Below are 16,716 nucleotides of genomic sequence, written 5' to 3'. Positions count from 1 at the left end.
CCACATGGGGCTCATAGTCTAACGGAGAAGGAGGACAGGTGCCTTATCCCATTCTACAGATGAAAACTTGGGTGACAATAATAATGATAATAATAATACCTGTGGTATTTGTTAAATGCTTACTAAGCACCAGGCACTGTACTAAGCCCTGGGGTAGATACAAGGTAAACAAGTGGGACAGAGTCCCTGTCCCACATTGGGCTCACAGTCTTAATCCCTATTTTTTACAGATGAGGGAACTGGGGCACAGAAAAGTAAAGTGACTTATCCTAGGTCATAAAGCAGACAAGTGGCAGAGCTGGGATTCAAACCCAGGTCCTTTGGCTCCCAGGCCCTGGCTGTTCCCATTAGGTTACACTGCTTCCCAGCTGAACTTGCACAGGACAGGGATAAGCTATGTTGGATCACCCTCACCCTCTTAGGTTTGGCCACTTAGTTCCAGGGTGGGTATCTGTTGGCCCATGCCTCTTTTGCAGGTCGGCTGTGTCCCCACACAATTCATTGTGTTAAAAATCACTTTTTAGCCTCTGTACTGCCATATCTGAGAGCTCACCTCCTCCAGGAGGCCTTCCCAGACTGAGCCCCTTCTTTCCTCTCCCCCCCGTCCCCATCTCCATCCCCCACATCTTACCTCCTTCCCTTCCCCACAGCACCTGTATATATGTATATATGTTTGTACATATTTATTACTCTATTTATTTATTTATTTATTTTACCTGTACATATCTATTCTATTTATTTTATTTTGTTAGTATGTTTGGTTTTGTTCTCTGTCTCCCCCTTTTAGACTGTAAGCCCACTGTTGGGTAGGGACTGTCTCTATATGTTGCCAATTTGTACTTCCCAAGCGCTTAGTACAGTGCTCTGCACACAGTAAGCGCTCAATAAATACGATTGATGATGATGATGATGATATATTGTTTGGTAGTACTTGTTAGGCATTTAGTATGTGCCAGGCACTATACTACACACTGGAGTAGTTGATGATTATGGTATTTAAGCACTTCCTATGTGTTAAGCACTGATTTAAGTGCTAGGGCAGAGACAAGATAATCAGGTTGGACAGAGTCCCTGTGTCTGTCCCACATGGGTACACAGTCTAAATAGGAGGGAGGAAGATTTACTCTCCCAAGTGCTTAGTACAGTGCCCTGCACACAATAAACACTTAGTAAATACAAGTGACTGATTGATTTTACAGATGAGGGAACTGAGGCATAGAGAAGTAAAGTGATCACACCACAGACAACAGCTCCCTCTCTAGACTGAAAGCTCATTGTGGGCAGGGGATGTGTCTGCCAACTCTGTTGTATTGAACTCTCCCAAGCACTTAGTACAGTGCTCTGCACATAGTAAGAACTTAATAAATTCTATTGATGATGATGATGACGATGACAGTAATGGAGCCGGGATTAGAAAGCAGGTCCTCCGATTCCCAGGCCCGTGTTCTTTCCGCTAGACCACACTGCCTCTCTACATACATTCATTCAATCATATTTATTGAGTGCTTACTGTGTTCAGAGCACTGTATGGACTGGGCTTCACCACTGACCCACACTCTGCTCTTGAAGGGCCCTGATCAACAACAGGCAAATTAGGACGGGGATAAAAGTGTTAAGCATAGTTGATAATGCTTGAGGATCAGAACACTGGACTCCCGCGCAGGAACTTTCTGAAATGCTGACATACCTAACATCTCAGAGAAGCGCTGGGAGTTCTTCATCAGAATCTCAATAAATTTCTTAAAATTCACTTTTCCATTTTCTAGGTGGGAAAAGAACAGGAAAGATGTGAGCAATAAAGAGATCAGCAGAAAGCACGAGAAGAAGCATGGCTTAGTGGATTGAGCATGGGTCTGGGAGTCAGAAGCACCTGGTTTCTAATCCTGGCTCTGCCGCATGTCTGCTGTGTGACCTTGGGCAAGTCATTTTACTTTTCTGGGCCACAGTTACTCATCTGTAAAATGGGGATTAAGAATGCGAGCCCCATGTGTCCAACCTAACTGACTAATATCTACCCCAGCACTTAGAACAGTGCTTGGCACATAATAATAATAATAATAATAATAATAATAATAATAATGGCATTTATTAAGCACTTACTATGTGCAAAGCACTGTTCTAAGCACTGGGAAGGTTACAAGGTGATCAGGTTGTCCCATTGGGGGCTCACAGTCTTAATCCCCATTTTACAGATGAGGTAACTGAGGCCCAGAGAAGTGAAGTGACTTGCCCAAAGTCACACAGCTGACATTTGGTGGAGCCAGGATTTGAACCTGTGACCTCTGACTCCAAAGCCCAGGCTCTTTCCACTGAGCCACGCTGCTTCTCTATAGGAAGTGCTTAACAAGAACCGCAATTATTATTATAATTATAATATTTCCCTCTATCAAATACCTCAACAGACTCTTCTCCAGAAATTTCAGACCCTGAATCTGTTATTCGGATAGTGACTTGCATAAAATGATGAATCCTCTCCAGAGGATGATATATGGAACTGATTTCATCTCCGAACCTGTATCATTGAGTCATCATGGATGGCTAAGCCCTAGGATAATGGAAGCTGGGATGGAGGTGAAGTGGCTAGTCCCTTCTCTGGGGAGTGCTCAGTCTCTGAGTGGGAGGGAAATGCCAACCAAAGGCCAATGCCCACCCCACTCTACTCCCAAGAGATTAATTTATCTATTTATACTATTTATATCTCCCCCACTAGACTGTAAGCTCGTTATGGGCAGGGAATGTGTCTGTTTATACTGCACTCTCCCAAGTGCTCAGTACAGTGCTCTGCACACAGTAAGTGCTCAATAAATCTGATCAAGATGTTGCCCCTTCCGCCTGGGCAATAGCATGATTTAAAAGGTGGGTGGCATTTCAAGACAAGCTTGTGGGAGCGAACTACTGCCACTGGGGCAAACAATCAATTCTTCCAGCAATCATATGGAAGGGCACCAAAGCAGAGATTGTGCCTGTAGCTCCTGCAGCCAAAGGAGGGGCCACAGACTACTAAAATCAACTGCCAGTCACAGAGCAACAGAGCCGCCAAGACAATGGGGGCAGGGGATTGCCTGCCCTTACTAAAACATCACCAGGGTCACAGCCCCACTTCTATCACTGGAAGAAGCCTACAACACGGTGCTTTATTATTAATAATAATGATAATAATAATAGTAATATTTGTTAAGCACTTAACGATGTGCCACACACTACACTAAGCGCTGGGGTAGATACACGATAATCAAATCCCACAAGGGGCTCACAATCTAAGTAGGAGAGAGACCAGTCATTGACTCCAGCACTTAGGACAGTGTCTGGAACCTAGTAAGTGCATAACAAGTATTAGCATTAATAATAATAATAATAATAATAATCCCCATTTTACAGATGAGGGAATTGAGGCACAGCAAAGTGAAGTGGCTTGCCCAAAGCCACACAGCAGACAAGGGGCAGAGCCAGCATTAGAACCAGGTTCTCAGAATCCCAATCCCATGCTCTTTCCACTGGACCATGCTGCTTCTCTTCATCATGGTTGGGATAAGCAGCGTGGCTTATTGGAAAGAGCACAGGCTTGGAAGTCAGAGGTTGTGAGTTCTAATCCTGCCTCCGCCACTTGTCACCTGTGTGACTTTGGGCAAGTCACTTAACTTCTCTGTGCCTCAGTTCCCTCATCTGTAAAATGGGGATTAAGACTGTGAGCCCCACGTGGGGCAACCTGATTACCTTGTATCTATCCCAGCGCTTAGAACAGGGCTTGGCACATAGTAAGTGCTTAACAAATACCATCATTATTATTATTATGCAGCCCACTGGCCTTTGTCCAGGCTTGGCTAACTTAAGGATCCTTAACAAGACCCTGAGAGGCAGGTGTAGACAAACAAATGGAAACAACCAAGAGGTTTGGGGACTTGCTCCAGGGGGTTCAGAGAGTCAAAGTGCCGTCCGACTAGAAGAGCTGCTGATCTTGTGCTGCATTCAGTCAGACCCAGAGGCTTTCCAGCTCATGGTCAAAGCCAAGAACCTGTGGTCTGAACAGAGTTTGGGTTTTTAAAGAGCTGGATCTTCGGCAAGATGCCTGGAAAAAGGACACTTGGGCATAGCCATGATGAGTGATAATAGTATTATTAATAATAATAATGTAATAATAATAATAATCACCTCGCCCCCTCCTACCTCACCTCCCTTCTCTCCTTCTACAGCCCAGCCTGCACCCTCCGCTCCTCCGCCACTAATCTCCTCACCGTACCTCGCTCTCACCTGTCCCGCCATCGACCCCCGGCCCACGTCATCCCCCGGGCCTGGAATGCCCTCCCTCTGCCCATCCGCCAAGCTAGCTCTCTTCCTCCCTTCAAGGCCCTGCTGAGAGCTCACCTCCTCCAGGAGGCCTTCCCAGACTGAGCCCCTTCCTTCCTCTCCCCCTCGTCCCCCTCTCCATCCCCCCCATCTTACCTCCTTCCCTTCCCCACAGCACCTGTATATATGTATATATGTTTGTACATATTTATTACTCTATTTATTTATTTATTTTATTTGTACGTACCTATTCTATTTATTTTATTTTGTTAGTATGTTTGGTTTTGTTCTCTGTCTCCCCCTTTTAGACTGTGAGCCCACTGTTGGGTAGGGACTGTCTCAATATGTTGCCAATGTGTACTTCCCAAGCGCTTAGTACAGTGCTCTGCACATAGTAAGCACTCAATAAATATGATTGATGATGATGATGATTATAATAATAATGTAATATTAATAATTTTAGTATTTGTAAAGTGCTCACTAGGTGCCAAGCACTGTACTAAGCACTGGGGTAGATAATCAGGTCCCACTTGGGGCTCAAAGTCTAAGTAGGAGGGAGAATCCCCACTTTACAGATAAGGAAATTGAGGCACAGAGAACTTAAGTGATTTGCCCAAGGTCACACAGCAGACAAGTGACAAAGCCAGTATTAGAACCCTGGGCCTCTGACTCCAAAGCCCATCCTTTCTCCACAAGGCCATGCTGTTTCCCAGGGTAGCAGTGCTGCCTTGGGTCACTTATGAAAATGTCATTGATTGACTTTACAAGTTCCCCATTAGAATCTGGAACAATTTCAAAAAGAAGACAAGAAGAGGCAGGAGGGCTCCCCACTCCCCTCTGCTCAGGGCTGCTGAAATTTCACCCCTCATACTACAGTGGAGAAGGGTCTTCGCCATCAAACAACTTGAAATAGGTGTGGTTGATATTTCTCCTTGGAGACAGGGCAATCCGGTTTCTCAGCCAATCCCTTGCACTCACCATCCACAGAAACCATCTTCAGGGTTTCCTCAAACTCTGTCGGGGACAGATAGAGTCCCAGGTTCTTCAGGCAAACCAACAGGTTCCCAACAGCAACGTCTTCACCTTCAATCTTATCAAGAGCGCTGATGGTGTCTTTCACCACTGAACACATGCAGAGAAGGAATGGAAAGAGAAATGATCCATATCAGAGCCTGAAGGGAACACTTGACCAATAGTCCCCCAGAAAATAATTTAAGCCCACTTCTCGAATAACCAAAGTCTGGGAACTGTTGGTTTCTGGGTCCAACAGACACACATGTGAGTGTGAGTGTGTGAGTGTGTGGGGTTTTATCATTTCTTAATAATATTGGTCCTGGGCACGGGAACTAGGGTGTTCAGAACAGCCAGTTGGTATTGGCAGAGGTAGTATAAGTTTTGGAAAAACCTCCTCCCTCCCCTTGTATTGCTTGCAGAATTCTCATGTTTTTCTTCTCTTTCCCATTTTGCAAGTTCCTACTAAAGCTCCATACTGTTGGACTTGATAACACTCCAAGTGTCTGAGGTGCATGAAAACTTTAAAGGAAGCACATCCCCAGTCAGATAGCTAGACGTTTTGTGGCATGTGACATGGGCAAGGCTCTTTGCAACTATTATTTCCATCACCCCAAGAGTCCTGGGTGGGCAGAGGAAGTCAACACTACTGGGGCAGCTGTGGTACCAAGAATTCCTGCAGTGACATCCAATTTCACTGGGTCAGAATCAGCACAGGGCTGAGGGGCCTTCCGTAAGCCTCACCCATCGGCACAGGCCAAATTGGGGAAGGGAAGAGTGCGTGGGGCAGTGAGGAATGCTAGCGGAGACCAGTGAGGAAGTGTCCAGGCCACTACAGACTTCCAGGGAAAGAATGGCCACCCCCTCCACTCACCGCCAGCCAGATCTGCCACACTCCTCTCCACCCCTGCCTTGCCATGGCTGCTATGCAATGGCAACAGTGTGGTGAGTGACAGAGGGGCTGGACTTTCTGTAAGACCATCCAAGGCACTGGCAATTTCCCCTCTTCCCTAGCTGGTCAGCCGTAACTTCATCCTGCCTGTTTCCCCACCTACCTGAAAATTGAGCAAGGCGCCTGATATTGGCCAGGGCGATTATAAAGTCAATAAAATTCACCATGTTATGTCCTGTAACAAAAAGATAAGTTCAGAGGTGTGTAAAACATTCCATATTAAAGGCTAAATTGAGCTGTTTTGAAATCATCTTTGCCCAACACTCCCCCAAAATATCAACCAGTCTCTTCTTTTTATGGCTAAGTATCAACAGTAGTTGTATTGGCATTTATTGTAAACCCTCATGATGTCATGCTGTATAGTAGGCATTTAGAAAATATCAAATAAAGTGGCAGATTCCCACCAAGAGTTAAACACTAATGGCATATCCTTCAGGTCACACTAGAACAAAGGCTCTTTGACAGCACAGTCTATGACCTTTGTAACAAATGCAGGGTGACCTAATGGACACAGCCCTGACCTGTCAGAGGATCTGGTTCTAATCCTGGCTTTGCCGTATGTCTGCTGTGTGACCTTGGGGAAGTCACTTCATTTCCTCTGTGTCTCAGTTGCCTCATCTGTAAAATGGGGATTAAGACTGTGAGCCCCATATGGGACAGGGACTGTGTTTATCAGTCAACCTGATTAACTTTTCTATCTATCCCAGCATTTAGTATAGTGCCTGGCACATAGTAAACACTTAAGTACCATAAAAAAGCTTCTTGAGGGCAGGGACCATGTCTTCTATTTTATTGCAAGCTCTTGTGTCCTTAGATTGATTAGTGCTGTGCTATGCAGACAGTAAATACCACTGAATGATTAACAGTAGTCTTAATTTCTTCCACAAGTCTGATGTAAGCTTTGTAAAGAAAAAGGTTACACTTTGAAATGAATGAAAAATGATCTATGAAATAAATGCTCCTTTGATTCTGAAGCATAATATGATCAACTAGCACAGAACCCTAGGCAAAGCCATGAATTAAGGTCAAATGTGGCTAACCAAAAAGGGAATATACAGCTGAAACACATGAATTAAGCCTGCTGAGATTCTCTAAATCAATTCTCAAGGACGTTTGCCTGCAGATCTGCACCTTAGAGGGAAATAACTTTAACAACCAACAATGCAAAAACCTCACCATCTCGGGTAGTCCTCTTCAGCGCCTCCTGGAGCTCTTCCTCAGTTATATCAATGCCCAGCACAGCTAGGGTGGACTGGAGTTGGTGGACACTGACGAAGTTCTCTTTGTTTGTGCTGATAATGCCCAGGTAATCTTTCAAGGCTGGAAAAGGTGCAGAGAAATCTCAACAGGTAATTGAGTCTTTAAGCTTTGGGGTTTCAGCCTGGGGGCAGAGCCTGGTTTCACTGTTAGTCCCACGTCACTGCCTTGTGGGAAGATGCCTTCTTCCCAGCATTTCCGATGTGGCCCCGGAAACTCCGCCAGGCCCACCAAGGCCCCCAGCTGGAGCCACAGTTTCACTCATCCCCAATTCTTCCAGCATTTCTGCACCTCTACACGTAGATAAATCCGATTATTTCTATGATTCTGATCTAATTATCTTGTACAGTCATAATGTCTTGGTTTTTTCTAGCATTTTAAATTCCCATCTACCAATCAATCCTTGGTATTTCCTGAGTGCTTACTGGGAGCAGAGCACTGTACTAAGCACTTGAAAGAGTACAATGTAACGGAGTTGGTAGACATATTCCCTGCCCACAAGGAGCTTACAGTCTAGCACTTTCACATTACTCATCTTATTTTTATCCTGACACCCAGACTGTGAGTAAAAGGAAGGTATTATTACTCTCATTTTGCAGATCAGAAAACTGAGACACAGAGAGGTTAACTGATTTTCCCGTGGCTACAGAGCAGGCCTGTGGCAGAGCTTACAATCGAACACCAAACTTCTGGCTTCCAGACTGCACTCTTCCATTATACCATGTTTCTATCCCAATGCTTAGTTCAGTGCTTGATGCATAGTAAGTGCTTAGTAAATACCAACATTATTATTATTACTGATTGGCTAGCCCCATTTTAGCTCTACTCTCCCCCTAGAGGTGGACTATGAATGGTTGCCTTGAGGCAAATGCAGATACTAAAAATATTATTTTCTTAATCCCCCCAATGGCTATTTTCCTTTATTCAGACTTTCCTGCAATGAGGAGGGCAGGTCTGGTGATGACATCATTCCCTGGTCTTGGGGCAACGGCTGCCCAAATGGAGAGGGGAAAATGGTGAAAGTGGAGGGAGAGGGTGGTTTTGAGGCTGCTGCCTGGGTGAGCGGTGACCCAACACAGTAGAGGCAGCAGAGGGCAGACGGCAAGCTTTGACCTGGGCAGCAGCGCCTCTGTGTCCAATCTGATTATCTTGTATTTACCTCAGCACTTAATACAGTTCTTTAAACAAATTGAGCGCTGAACAATTTCTTTTTCCTTTTAAATGGAATTCATTATCAATCAATCAATCAATCGTATTTATTGAGCACTTACTATGTGCAGAGCACTGTACTAAGCGCTTGGGAAGTACAAATTGGCATCACATAGAGACAGTCCCTACCCAACAGTGGGCTCACAGTCTAAAAGGGGGAGACAGAGAACAGAACCAAACATACCAACAAAATAAAATAAGTAGGATAGAAATGTACAAGTAAAATAAATAAATAAATAAATAAATAGAGTAATAAATATGTACAACCATATATACATATATACAGGTGCTGTGGGGAAGGGAAGGAGGTAAGACGGGGGGATGGAGAGGGGGACGAGGGGGAGAGGAAAGAAGGGGCTCAGTCTGGGAAGGCCTCCTGGAGGAGGTGAGCTCTCAGCAGGGCCTTGAAGGGAGGAATAGAGCTAGCTTGGCGGAGGGGCAGAGGGAGGGCATTCCAGGCCCGGGGGATGACGTGGGCCGGGGGTCGATGGCGGGACAGGCGAGAGCGAGGTACGGTGAGGAGATTAGTGGTGGAGGAGCGGAGGGTGCGGGCTGGGCAGTAGAAGGAGAGAAGGGAGGTGAGGTAGGAGGGGGCGAGGTGATGGAGAGCCTTGAAGCCCAGGGTGAGGAGTTTCTGCCTGATGCGCAGATTGATCGGTAGCCATTGGAGGTTTTTGAGGAGGGGAGTAATATGTCCAGAGCGTTTCTGGACAAAGATAATCCGGGCAGCAGCATGAAGTATGGATTGAAGTGGAGAGAGACACGAGGATGGGAGATCAGAGAGAAGGCTAGTGCAGTAGTCCAGACGGGATAGGATGAGAGCTTGAATGAGCAGGGTAGCGGTTTGGATGGAGAGGAAAGGGCGGATCTTGGCAATGTTGCGGAGCTGAGACCGGCAGGTTTTGGTGACGGCTTGGATGTGAGGGGTGAATGAGAGAGCGGAGTCGAGGATGACACCAAGGTTGCGGGCTTGTGAGACGGGAAGGATGGTAGTGCCGTCAACAGAGATGGGAAAGTCAGGGAGAGGACAAGGTTTGGGAGGGAAGACAAGGAGCTCAGTCTTCGACATGTTGAGCTTTAGGTGGCGGGCGGACATCCAGATGGAGATGTCCTGAAGGCAGGAGGAGATGCGAGCCTGGAGGGAGGGGGAGAGAGCAGGGGCAGAGATGTAGATCTGGGTGTCATCAGCGTAGAGATGATAGTTGAAGCCGTGGGAGCGAATGAGGTCACCAAGGGAGTGAGTGTAGATTGAGAACAGAAGGGGACCAAGCACTGAACCTTGGGGAACCCCCACAGTAAGAGGATGGGAGGGGGAGGAGGAGCCAGCAAAAGAGACTGAGAAAGAACGACCGGAGAGATAAGAGGAGAACCAGGAGAGGACGGAGTCTGTGAAGCCAAGGTCAGATAATGTGTTGAGGAGAAGGGGGTGGTCCACAGTGTCAAAGGCAGCTGAGAGGTCGAGGAGGATTAGGACAGAGTATGAGCCGTTGGATTTGGCAAGCAGGAGGTCATTGGTGACCTTTGAGAGCGCAGTTTCCGTGGAATGAAGGGGACGGAAGCCAGACTGGAGGGGGTCGAGGAGAGAGTTGTTGTTGAGGAATTCTAGGCAGCGCGTGTAGACAACTCGTTCAAGGAGTTTGGAAAGGAATGGTAGGAGGGATATGGGACGATAACTAGAAGGTGAGGTGGGGTCAAGAGAGGGTTTTTTTAGGATGGGAGAGACATGGGCATGTTTGAAGGCAGAGGGGAAGGAACCAGTGGAGAGTGAGCGGTTGAAGATGGAAGTTAAGGAGGGGAGAAGGGATGGAGCGAGAGATTTCATAAGATGAGAGGGAATGGGGTCAGAAGCACAGGTGGCCGGAGTAGCACTTGAGAGGAGGGAGGAGAGTTCCTCTGAGGATACCGCTGGGAAGGATGGGAGAGTAGCAGAGAGTGTTGAGATGCTTACTCTATGTCGAGCACTGTTCGAAGCCCAGGAGTTACATACAGGTTAATCAGGTTGGGCACAGTCCCTGTTCTGTACAATCCCTGTCCTACCTGAGGCTTACAGTCTTCATCCCTATTTTACAGAAGAGATAACTGAGGCCCAGAGAAGTAAAGTGACCTGTCCAAGGTCACACAGCAGACAAGTGGTTGAGCTAAGATTAGAATTCAGGTCCAAATTCCCTCCGCACATCCGCCTCCCTCCACACATCTGCCAAGCTAGCTCCCTTCCTCCCTTCAAAGCCCTACCGAGAGCTCACCTCCTCCAGGAGGCCTTCCCAGACTGAGCCCCCTCCTTCCTCTCCCCCCCTCCGCCTCCCCATCGCCCCTGCCTTACCTCCTTCCCCTCCCCACAGCACCTGTATATATGTATATATGTTTGTATGTATTTATTACTCTATTTATTTATTTTATTTGTACATATTTATTCTATTCATTTTATTTTGTTAATATGTTTTGTTTTGTTCTCTGTTTCCCCCTTCTAGAGTATGAGCCTGCTGTTGGGCAGGGACCATCTCTATATGTTGCCAACTTGTACTTCCCAAGCACTTAGTACAGTGCTCTGCACACAGTAAGCGCTCAATAAATATGATTGAATGAATGAATGAATGAATGAGCAAATACTACAATGATTACTATTATGCTAGGGACTGCTGATGCCTGAAATAGAGCATGATACAACTAGGAAGTGATCAAAGTCTTGCTGAGAAAAAGCGACTTCGAGCCCTGAAGCACTGACTCTACCCAGATTCTGCCTCCGGAGCATTCTGTAGCCAGACCCTCCCAAATGACCTCATGTCCAAGAGACCTGCTCCCTAGCAAGACTTCTCTTTCCTCAGCTCAAGGCTTCGGTCATCTGGTTGAAATCTGCCAGAAACCCAACCCAGCCAATGTGAGTATCCTGTGTAACATGCCTGCATGAATGACAAAACCGGTCAAAAATGCTAGACACCAGGTCTGCTAAAGGTCAGGTCACTAAGTCACATCCCCTGAGGAAGACAGGAAAACAATTCCCCAACAGCCATTTACCTCATTCTTCATGCAAAATGGACAAAATGGAACAAGGCAACATACAACAATACAGGGAAGGAAATTCGGGGACTTTCTAAGCAAGAACAATTGTTTTTGGTGATTATTTCAGAGAGACGGGGAGAGGCAGAGACAGAGCACTACAGTACTTCTGACTCTAGACTGTAAGCTCGTTATAGCTAGGGAAAGTGTCTGCTAATTCTGTTGTCTTATACTCTCCCAAGAGCTTAGTACAGTGCTCTGTACACAGTAAGCGCTCAATAAATACCACTGATTGACTGATTCTGAACATTTCTTTATAGTCTGCCATCTCCCCTATCCATAATTTATTTTCATGACTGCCGCCTCCATAGACTTGTAAGCTCCGTACCGGCAGGGATCTTGTCTACCAACTCTACTGCATTGTACTTTCAAAGCGCTTAGTACAGTGCTCTGCACACAGTATGAACTCAATCAATATTATAGATTGATTGATTAGTTGAGAGACAGAGAGAGGCAGATAGAGAGAGAAAGAGATGCAGAGCCAGAGAATACAAATGAGAAGGCTGCCAGGGGATGACTAGGGGGTGGCAAAGAGGTGCAGGCAGAGAAGACAGATGATGAAAAATCTCAAGTGATGAAGGAGGCATGCAGTGGAGGCAGAAAACAGAAACCCTGTCGGAGAGGAAACAGAGTAGAAGGTTGCAGCGGGGTAGTAGTTTAGCCAGCCCGCCGCGAAGGACAGCACCCAAGGCTGCGAGGTCTCCCCCCTCATTTCCTGTCCCTATCCCCCCATCTTTTGCATCCTTCATGTCAGAAGCTTCCTGACCATCCATTTTAACTCCCTAAGGCGCACTGGGTGCCTCGCAGGGCCAGACTGAGGGGGCCAGGCAGGGTCGGTTGGGCTGTCGGGGCTGGGCCAGATGGGGATGTCCCACTGGGAAGACCCAAGATGGGGCAGAGGAGCTTAAAGAGGGGAAATTCCTGCTCTCCATCTCACTCCAAGTGACTGCCTGTGTCTAAGGCAAATGGAGCCATGCTTGGGAAGAAAGGCAATTCTGCAAGTCACTTGGCCCACGCAGTCACAGTGCCACAGCCCTGAGGTGTACAAGTTACTGCTCTGGAGCCAGAGCCCCTAGAGACAAGGGGCAGGCGCTAGGCCCATCCTGCCCTGCGTTGGGGCCAACCATCCATGGTCGGGCAGAGAAAAAAATCCAGATACTACTACTACTACTACTAATAATAATAATAATAATGGCATTTGTTAAGCGCTTACTATGTGCCAAGCACTGTTCTAAGCACTGGGGGGGACACAAGGTAATCAGGTTGTCCCACATGGAGCTCCCAGTCTTAATCCCCATTTTACAGATGAGGTAACTGAGGCACGCGGAAGTTAAGTGACTTGCCCAAAGTCACACAGCTGACAAGTGGCGGAGCTGGGATTAGAACCCATGACCTCTGACTCCCAAGCCCATGCTCTTTCCACTGAGTCACGCTGCAAGCATCACTCGTGCTCACCTTCAAGCCAGTAAAGATTTGATTTGACCGGAAAATCCTTGTTGTTCTCTGCAACAGAAAGCACAGTTCACAGATGAAATGGAAAGTCAACCAGTCCAGCCTGGAAAAGCTGGATTCCACGTCTGTTAGGAGCACCACCAGCCAACCACCCCAGCCCTGGGAGGGTTTGCCCTATCTCTGTCCCAAAAGGAAGTGAGGTGGGCACAGCACGAGGTCAACAGTATTCCAGGGCCTGTAAGGGAAGGACTGGGAACAGGCCTTAGTGTACAGGGGAGAATTGCCTCTTTCCTCGAAAAATAAAAAACCTACTTGGAATTGGAGAAAGGAAAAATCTAAACTTGGCAACACTTTCCCTCCCAAACATTCGGAAGAGAACCTCTGAAAGCCAAAGCCTTTTCCAAAAGAAGTGTGTCTTCCCATTCCTCAATAAAGCATGATGGGTCAGGATTTGGTCTCTCCAGCTACCTGGCAGTACTAATAGCAATAGTATTTATTTAGTGCTTAGTGTGTGCAAAGCACTATATTGAGCACTGAAACAGTGTACAGGTGGGAATTAGGTATAAACCTTGACCCTCGAAGGCTAGGTGGATAGACTGTAGCCATGCTGTTCCCTCTCTCAGCACTTGTGTACATTTGCATGTTGATTTGTATATTCAATTATTTATCCAGCTCTTTCTGACATTATTGGGCTTCTTCCTGTTTCATTCTAATTTTTTCTCCCATTTCCACTATTTTGTAAATCACTTTTGTCTGCCTCTAGGCTGTAAGGAATTTCATTGACAAACTCTGTTGTCTTGTAAATTTCCAACCACTTGTTACTCTATTTATTTATTTATTTTACCTGTACATATCTGTTCTATTTATTTTATTTTGTTAGTATGTTTGGTTTTGTTCTCTGTCTCCCCCTTTTAGACTGTGAGCCCACTGTTGGGTAGGGACTGTCTCTATATGTTGCCAACTTGTACTTCCCAAGCACTTAGTACAGTGCTCTGCACACAGTAAGCGCTCAATAAATACGATTGATGATGACAGTACAGTACTCTGTACACAGTAAGCACTCAAGAAATACCCTTGATCAGTTGATTTATGGATTGGCTGGCCTTACTCCTAATCCTTTTACTTCTTAATCCAAGCTCCCTGGACAAGGCTCTCTTTTCACCGGGAGGCTCCAACCAGGGTACAGAGACAGGCTCCTAACTTCTTTCCACAACTTCCTGGAGATGAAGGAATGGATTCTAGACTGTGAGCCCACTGTTGGGTAGGGACCGTCTCTATATGTTGCCAACTTGTACTTCCCAAGCACTTAGTACACTGCTCTGCATGCAATAAGTGCTCAATAAATACGATTGATTGATTGATTCAGAATAAATGATGCAAAAGCAGCCAGTCTCACAAGGGTTGTGGGGGGTCGTTCCCCTGCTGGCCCAGGGAAGAAAGGAGCTTGGTGGGAACTTCTCATCTGCAAAATGGGGATTAAATCCTCCTGCCTCCAACTTTGACTTTGAGCCCCACGTGAAACAGGGACCATAACCAACCTCATAAACTTGCATTTACTCCAGTACTTAGAACAGTGCTTGGCATATAGTAAGCACTAAACAAATATTAGAAAAAGGAGCTAGCCTGCCCAGAAACAGAGTGTTGTGTGGGGGTGAGGGAGAAACAGAGCAGAGATACCACTGATGTGCCCAAAACAGACCCAAGACGTATGCGTGGGGGACATGCACTGCTCATGGCATTTGTTTGTTAGACACTTATTATGTGTTGGCCACTGTACTCAACTCTGGGATAGATACAAGATAACCAGGTTGGACACAGACCCCATCCCACATAGAGTTCACAGTCTCAATCCCCATTCACAGATAAGATAACTGAGGCACAGAGAAGTGAAGTGACTTGCCCAGGGGAAGTAGCATGGCATAGTGGATAAAGCATGGGCCTGGGAGTCATGGAGCTCATGGGTTCTAATCCAGCTTTACCACTTGTCTGCTGTGTGACCTTGAGCAAGTAATTTCCTTTCTCTGTGACTCAGTTACCCCATCTGTGAAATGGGGATTGAGACTGTGAGGCCCACGTGGGACAGGGACTGCATCCATCCCAATTTGCTTGTATCCATTCCAGCACTTAGTACAGTGCCTGGTACATAGTAAGTGCTTAATAAATACCATAACTTATACATCAGGCAAGTGATGGAGTCAGGATTAGAACCCAGGTCCTTCTGACTCCTAGGCCTGGCCTTTATCCACTAGGTCACACTGCTCTGGCTTTTCTCCAGCCCCAACCTCCTACTCCTGAGAGTAATAAAATAGGGATTCATGTCAACTGCTGGAAGACCACCCCCCAAAACTCACTCACTCTCTCTCTCTCTCTCTCTCTCTCTCTCTCTCTCTCTCTCTCTCTCTCTCTCTCTCTCTCTCTCTCTCTCTCTCTCTCTCCCTCTCCCTCCCTCCCTCCCTCCCCCACCCCCCCCACCCCCACATCCCAGGCAAGATCAGCTGGGCAACACCCAACAGCAACAGCTCGGGCAAGGCCAGACCACAACGCCTCTGAAGTCTGATTTGGCTCAGAAAGACACCCTGCCAGATTGCAAGCTCTTTGAAGGGAGGGATCGGGGCTTTTAACTCTATTGTACTCTCCCAAGCACGTGGTATACAATTTTCTCTCCTCACAAAGTAGGAGCTGAATAAATTCATTCAATCATTCAATCGTATTTATTGAGCGCTTACTGTGTGCAAAGCACTGTACTGTTTGGGAAGTACAAATCGGTAACATATAGAGACTGTCCCTACCCAACAACGGCTCACAGTCTCGAATAGGGAGATACTATCTATTGATTGTTTGAAAGCTGAAATGCTCACCACGGATTAAAATGGATATCTAAATCTCTCTGCCCTTTTCTGTGGTTAGCAAGACTTCCAGGAATTTACTGAGGAAGTCCCTAAGCTAGAAATATCAACTGCATCCTATTTCTGGGTGGTAATAGTTTGTTTTCTTTGTGCTGGGGCCTTAGATGTCAGATTTTATCCTGGTGACAATTTTTTTTTGTTTTTGCTGGAACTTCTGCTCATGACAGGCAGCCTTTTCTGGGAGTTTTGGGAAGCTTGACCACTGAACCTGGGGGATCCCTGGGGACACCAGCTTTGCCTGGCCTTATTTTGGAACTTTGACTGGAGCAGTGTGGTCTAATGGAAAGAGTATGGGCTTGGGAGGCAGAGGCCCTGGGTTCTAATTCTGGCTCTGCCACTTGGTTGCTGTGTGATCCTAGGCAAGTCACTGAACTTCTCTGTGTCCCAGTTTCCTCCTCTGTAAAACGGGGATTTAATACCTGTTCTCCCTCCCACTTATGCTATGAGTCCCGTAAGGGAAAGGGACTGTATCCAACCTGACTGTCTTAAACCTATCCCAGCACTTAGAACAGTGCTAGGCACATAGTAAATGCTTAACAAAGACCATAATTATTACCTTTTTCCTTGGCCAACAGGATTTATAGTCACAGA

General features: G+C 46.5%; 1 protein-coding gene across 1 annotated transcript in view; it reads right to left on the bottom strand.

The window, feature by feature from the left end:
• EFCAB3 (EF-hand calcium binding domain 3) overlaps positions 1–16,716 on the bottom strand; it is a 168,385-nt gene that overhangs the window by 112,848 nt on the left and 38,821 nt on the right. Inside the window, exons 12-16 of the mRNA XM_038754828.1 lie at positions 13,223–13,270; positions 7,424–7,567; positions 6,351–6,422; positions 5,263–5,406; positions 1,688–1,762 (exon numbers count right to left, since the gene is read on the bottom strand). Coding sequence (XP_038610756.1) covers positions 1,688–1,762; positions 5,263–5,406; positions 6,351–6,422; positions 7,424–7,567; positions 13,223–13,270 — 483 coding nt within the window. The remainder of the gene's footprint in view (positions 1–1,687; positions 1,763–5,262; positions 5,407–6,350; positions 6,423–7,423; positions 7,568–13,222; positions 13,271–16,716) is intronic.

This window comes from Tachyglossus aculeatus, chromosome 11, assembly GCF_015852505.1.
Source record: "Tachyglossus aculeatus isolate mTacAcu1 chromosome 11, mTacAcu1.pri, whole genome shotgun sequence".
In the NCBI taxonomy this organism is placed as follows: Eukaryota; Metazoa; Chordata; class Mammalia; order Monotremata; family Tachyglossidae; genus Tachyglossus; species Tachyglossus aculeatus.
This window is presented reverse-complemented; position numbering and strand designations above follow the sequence as displayed.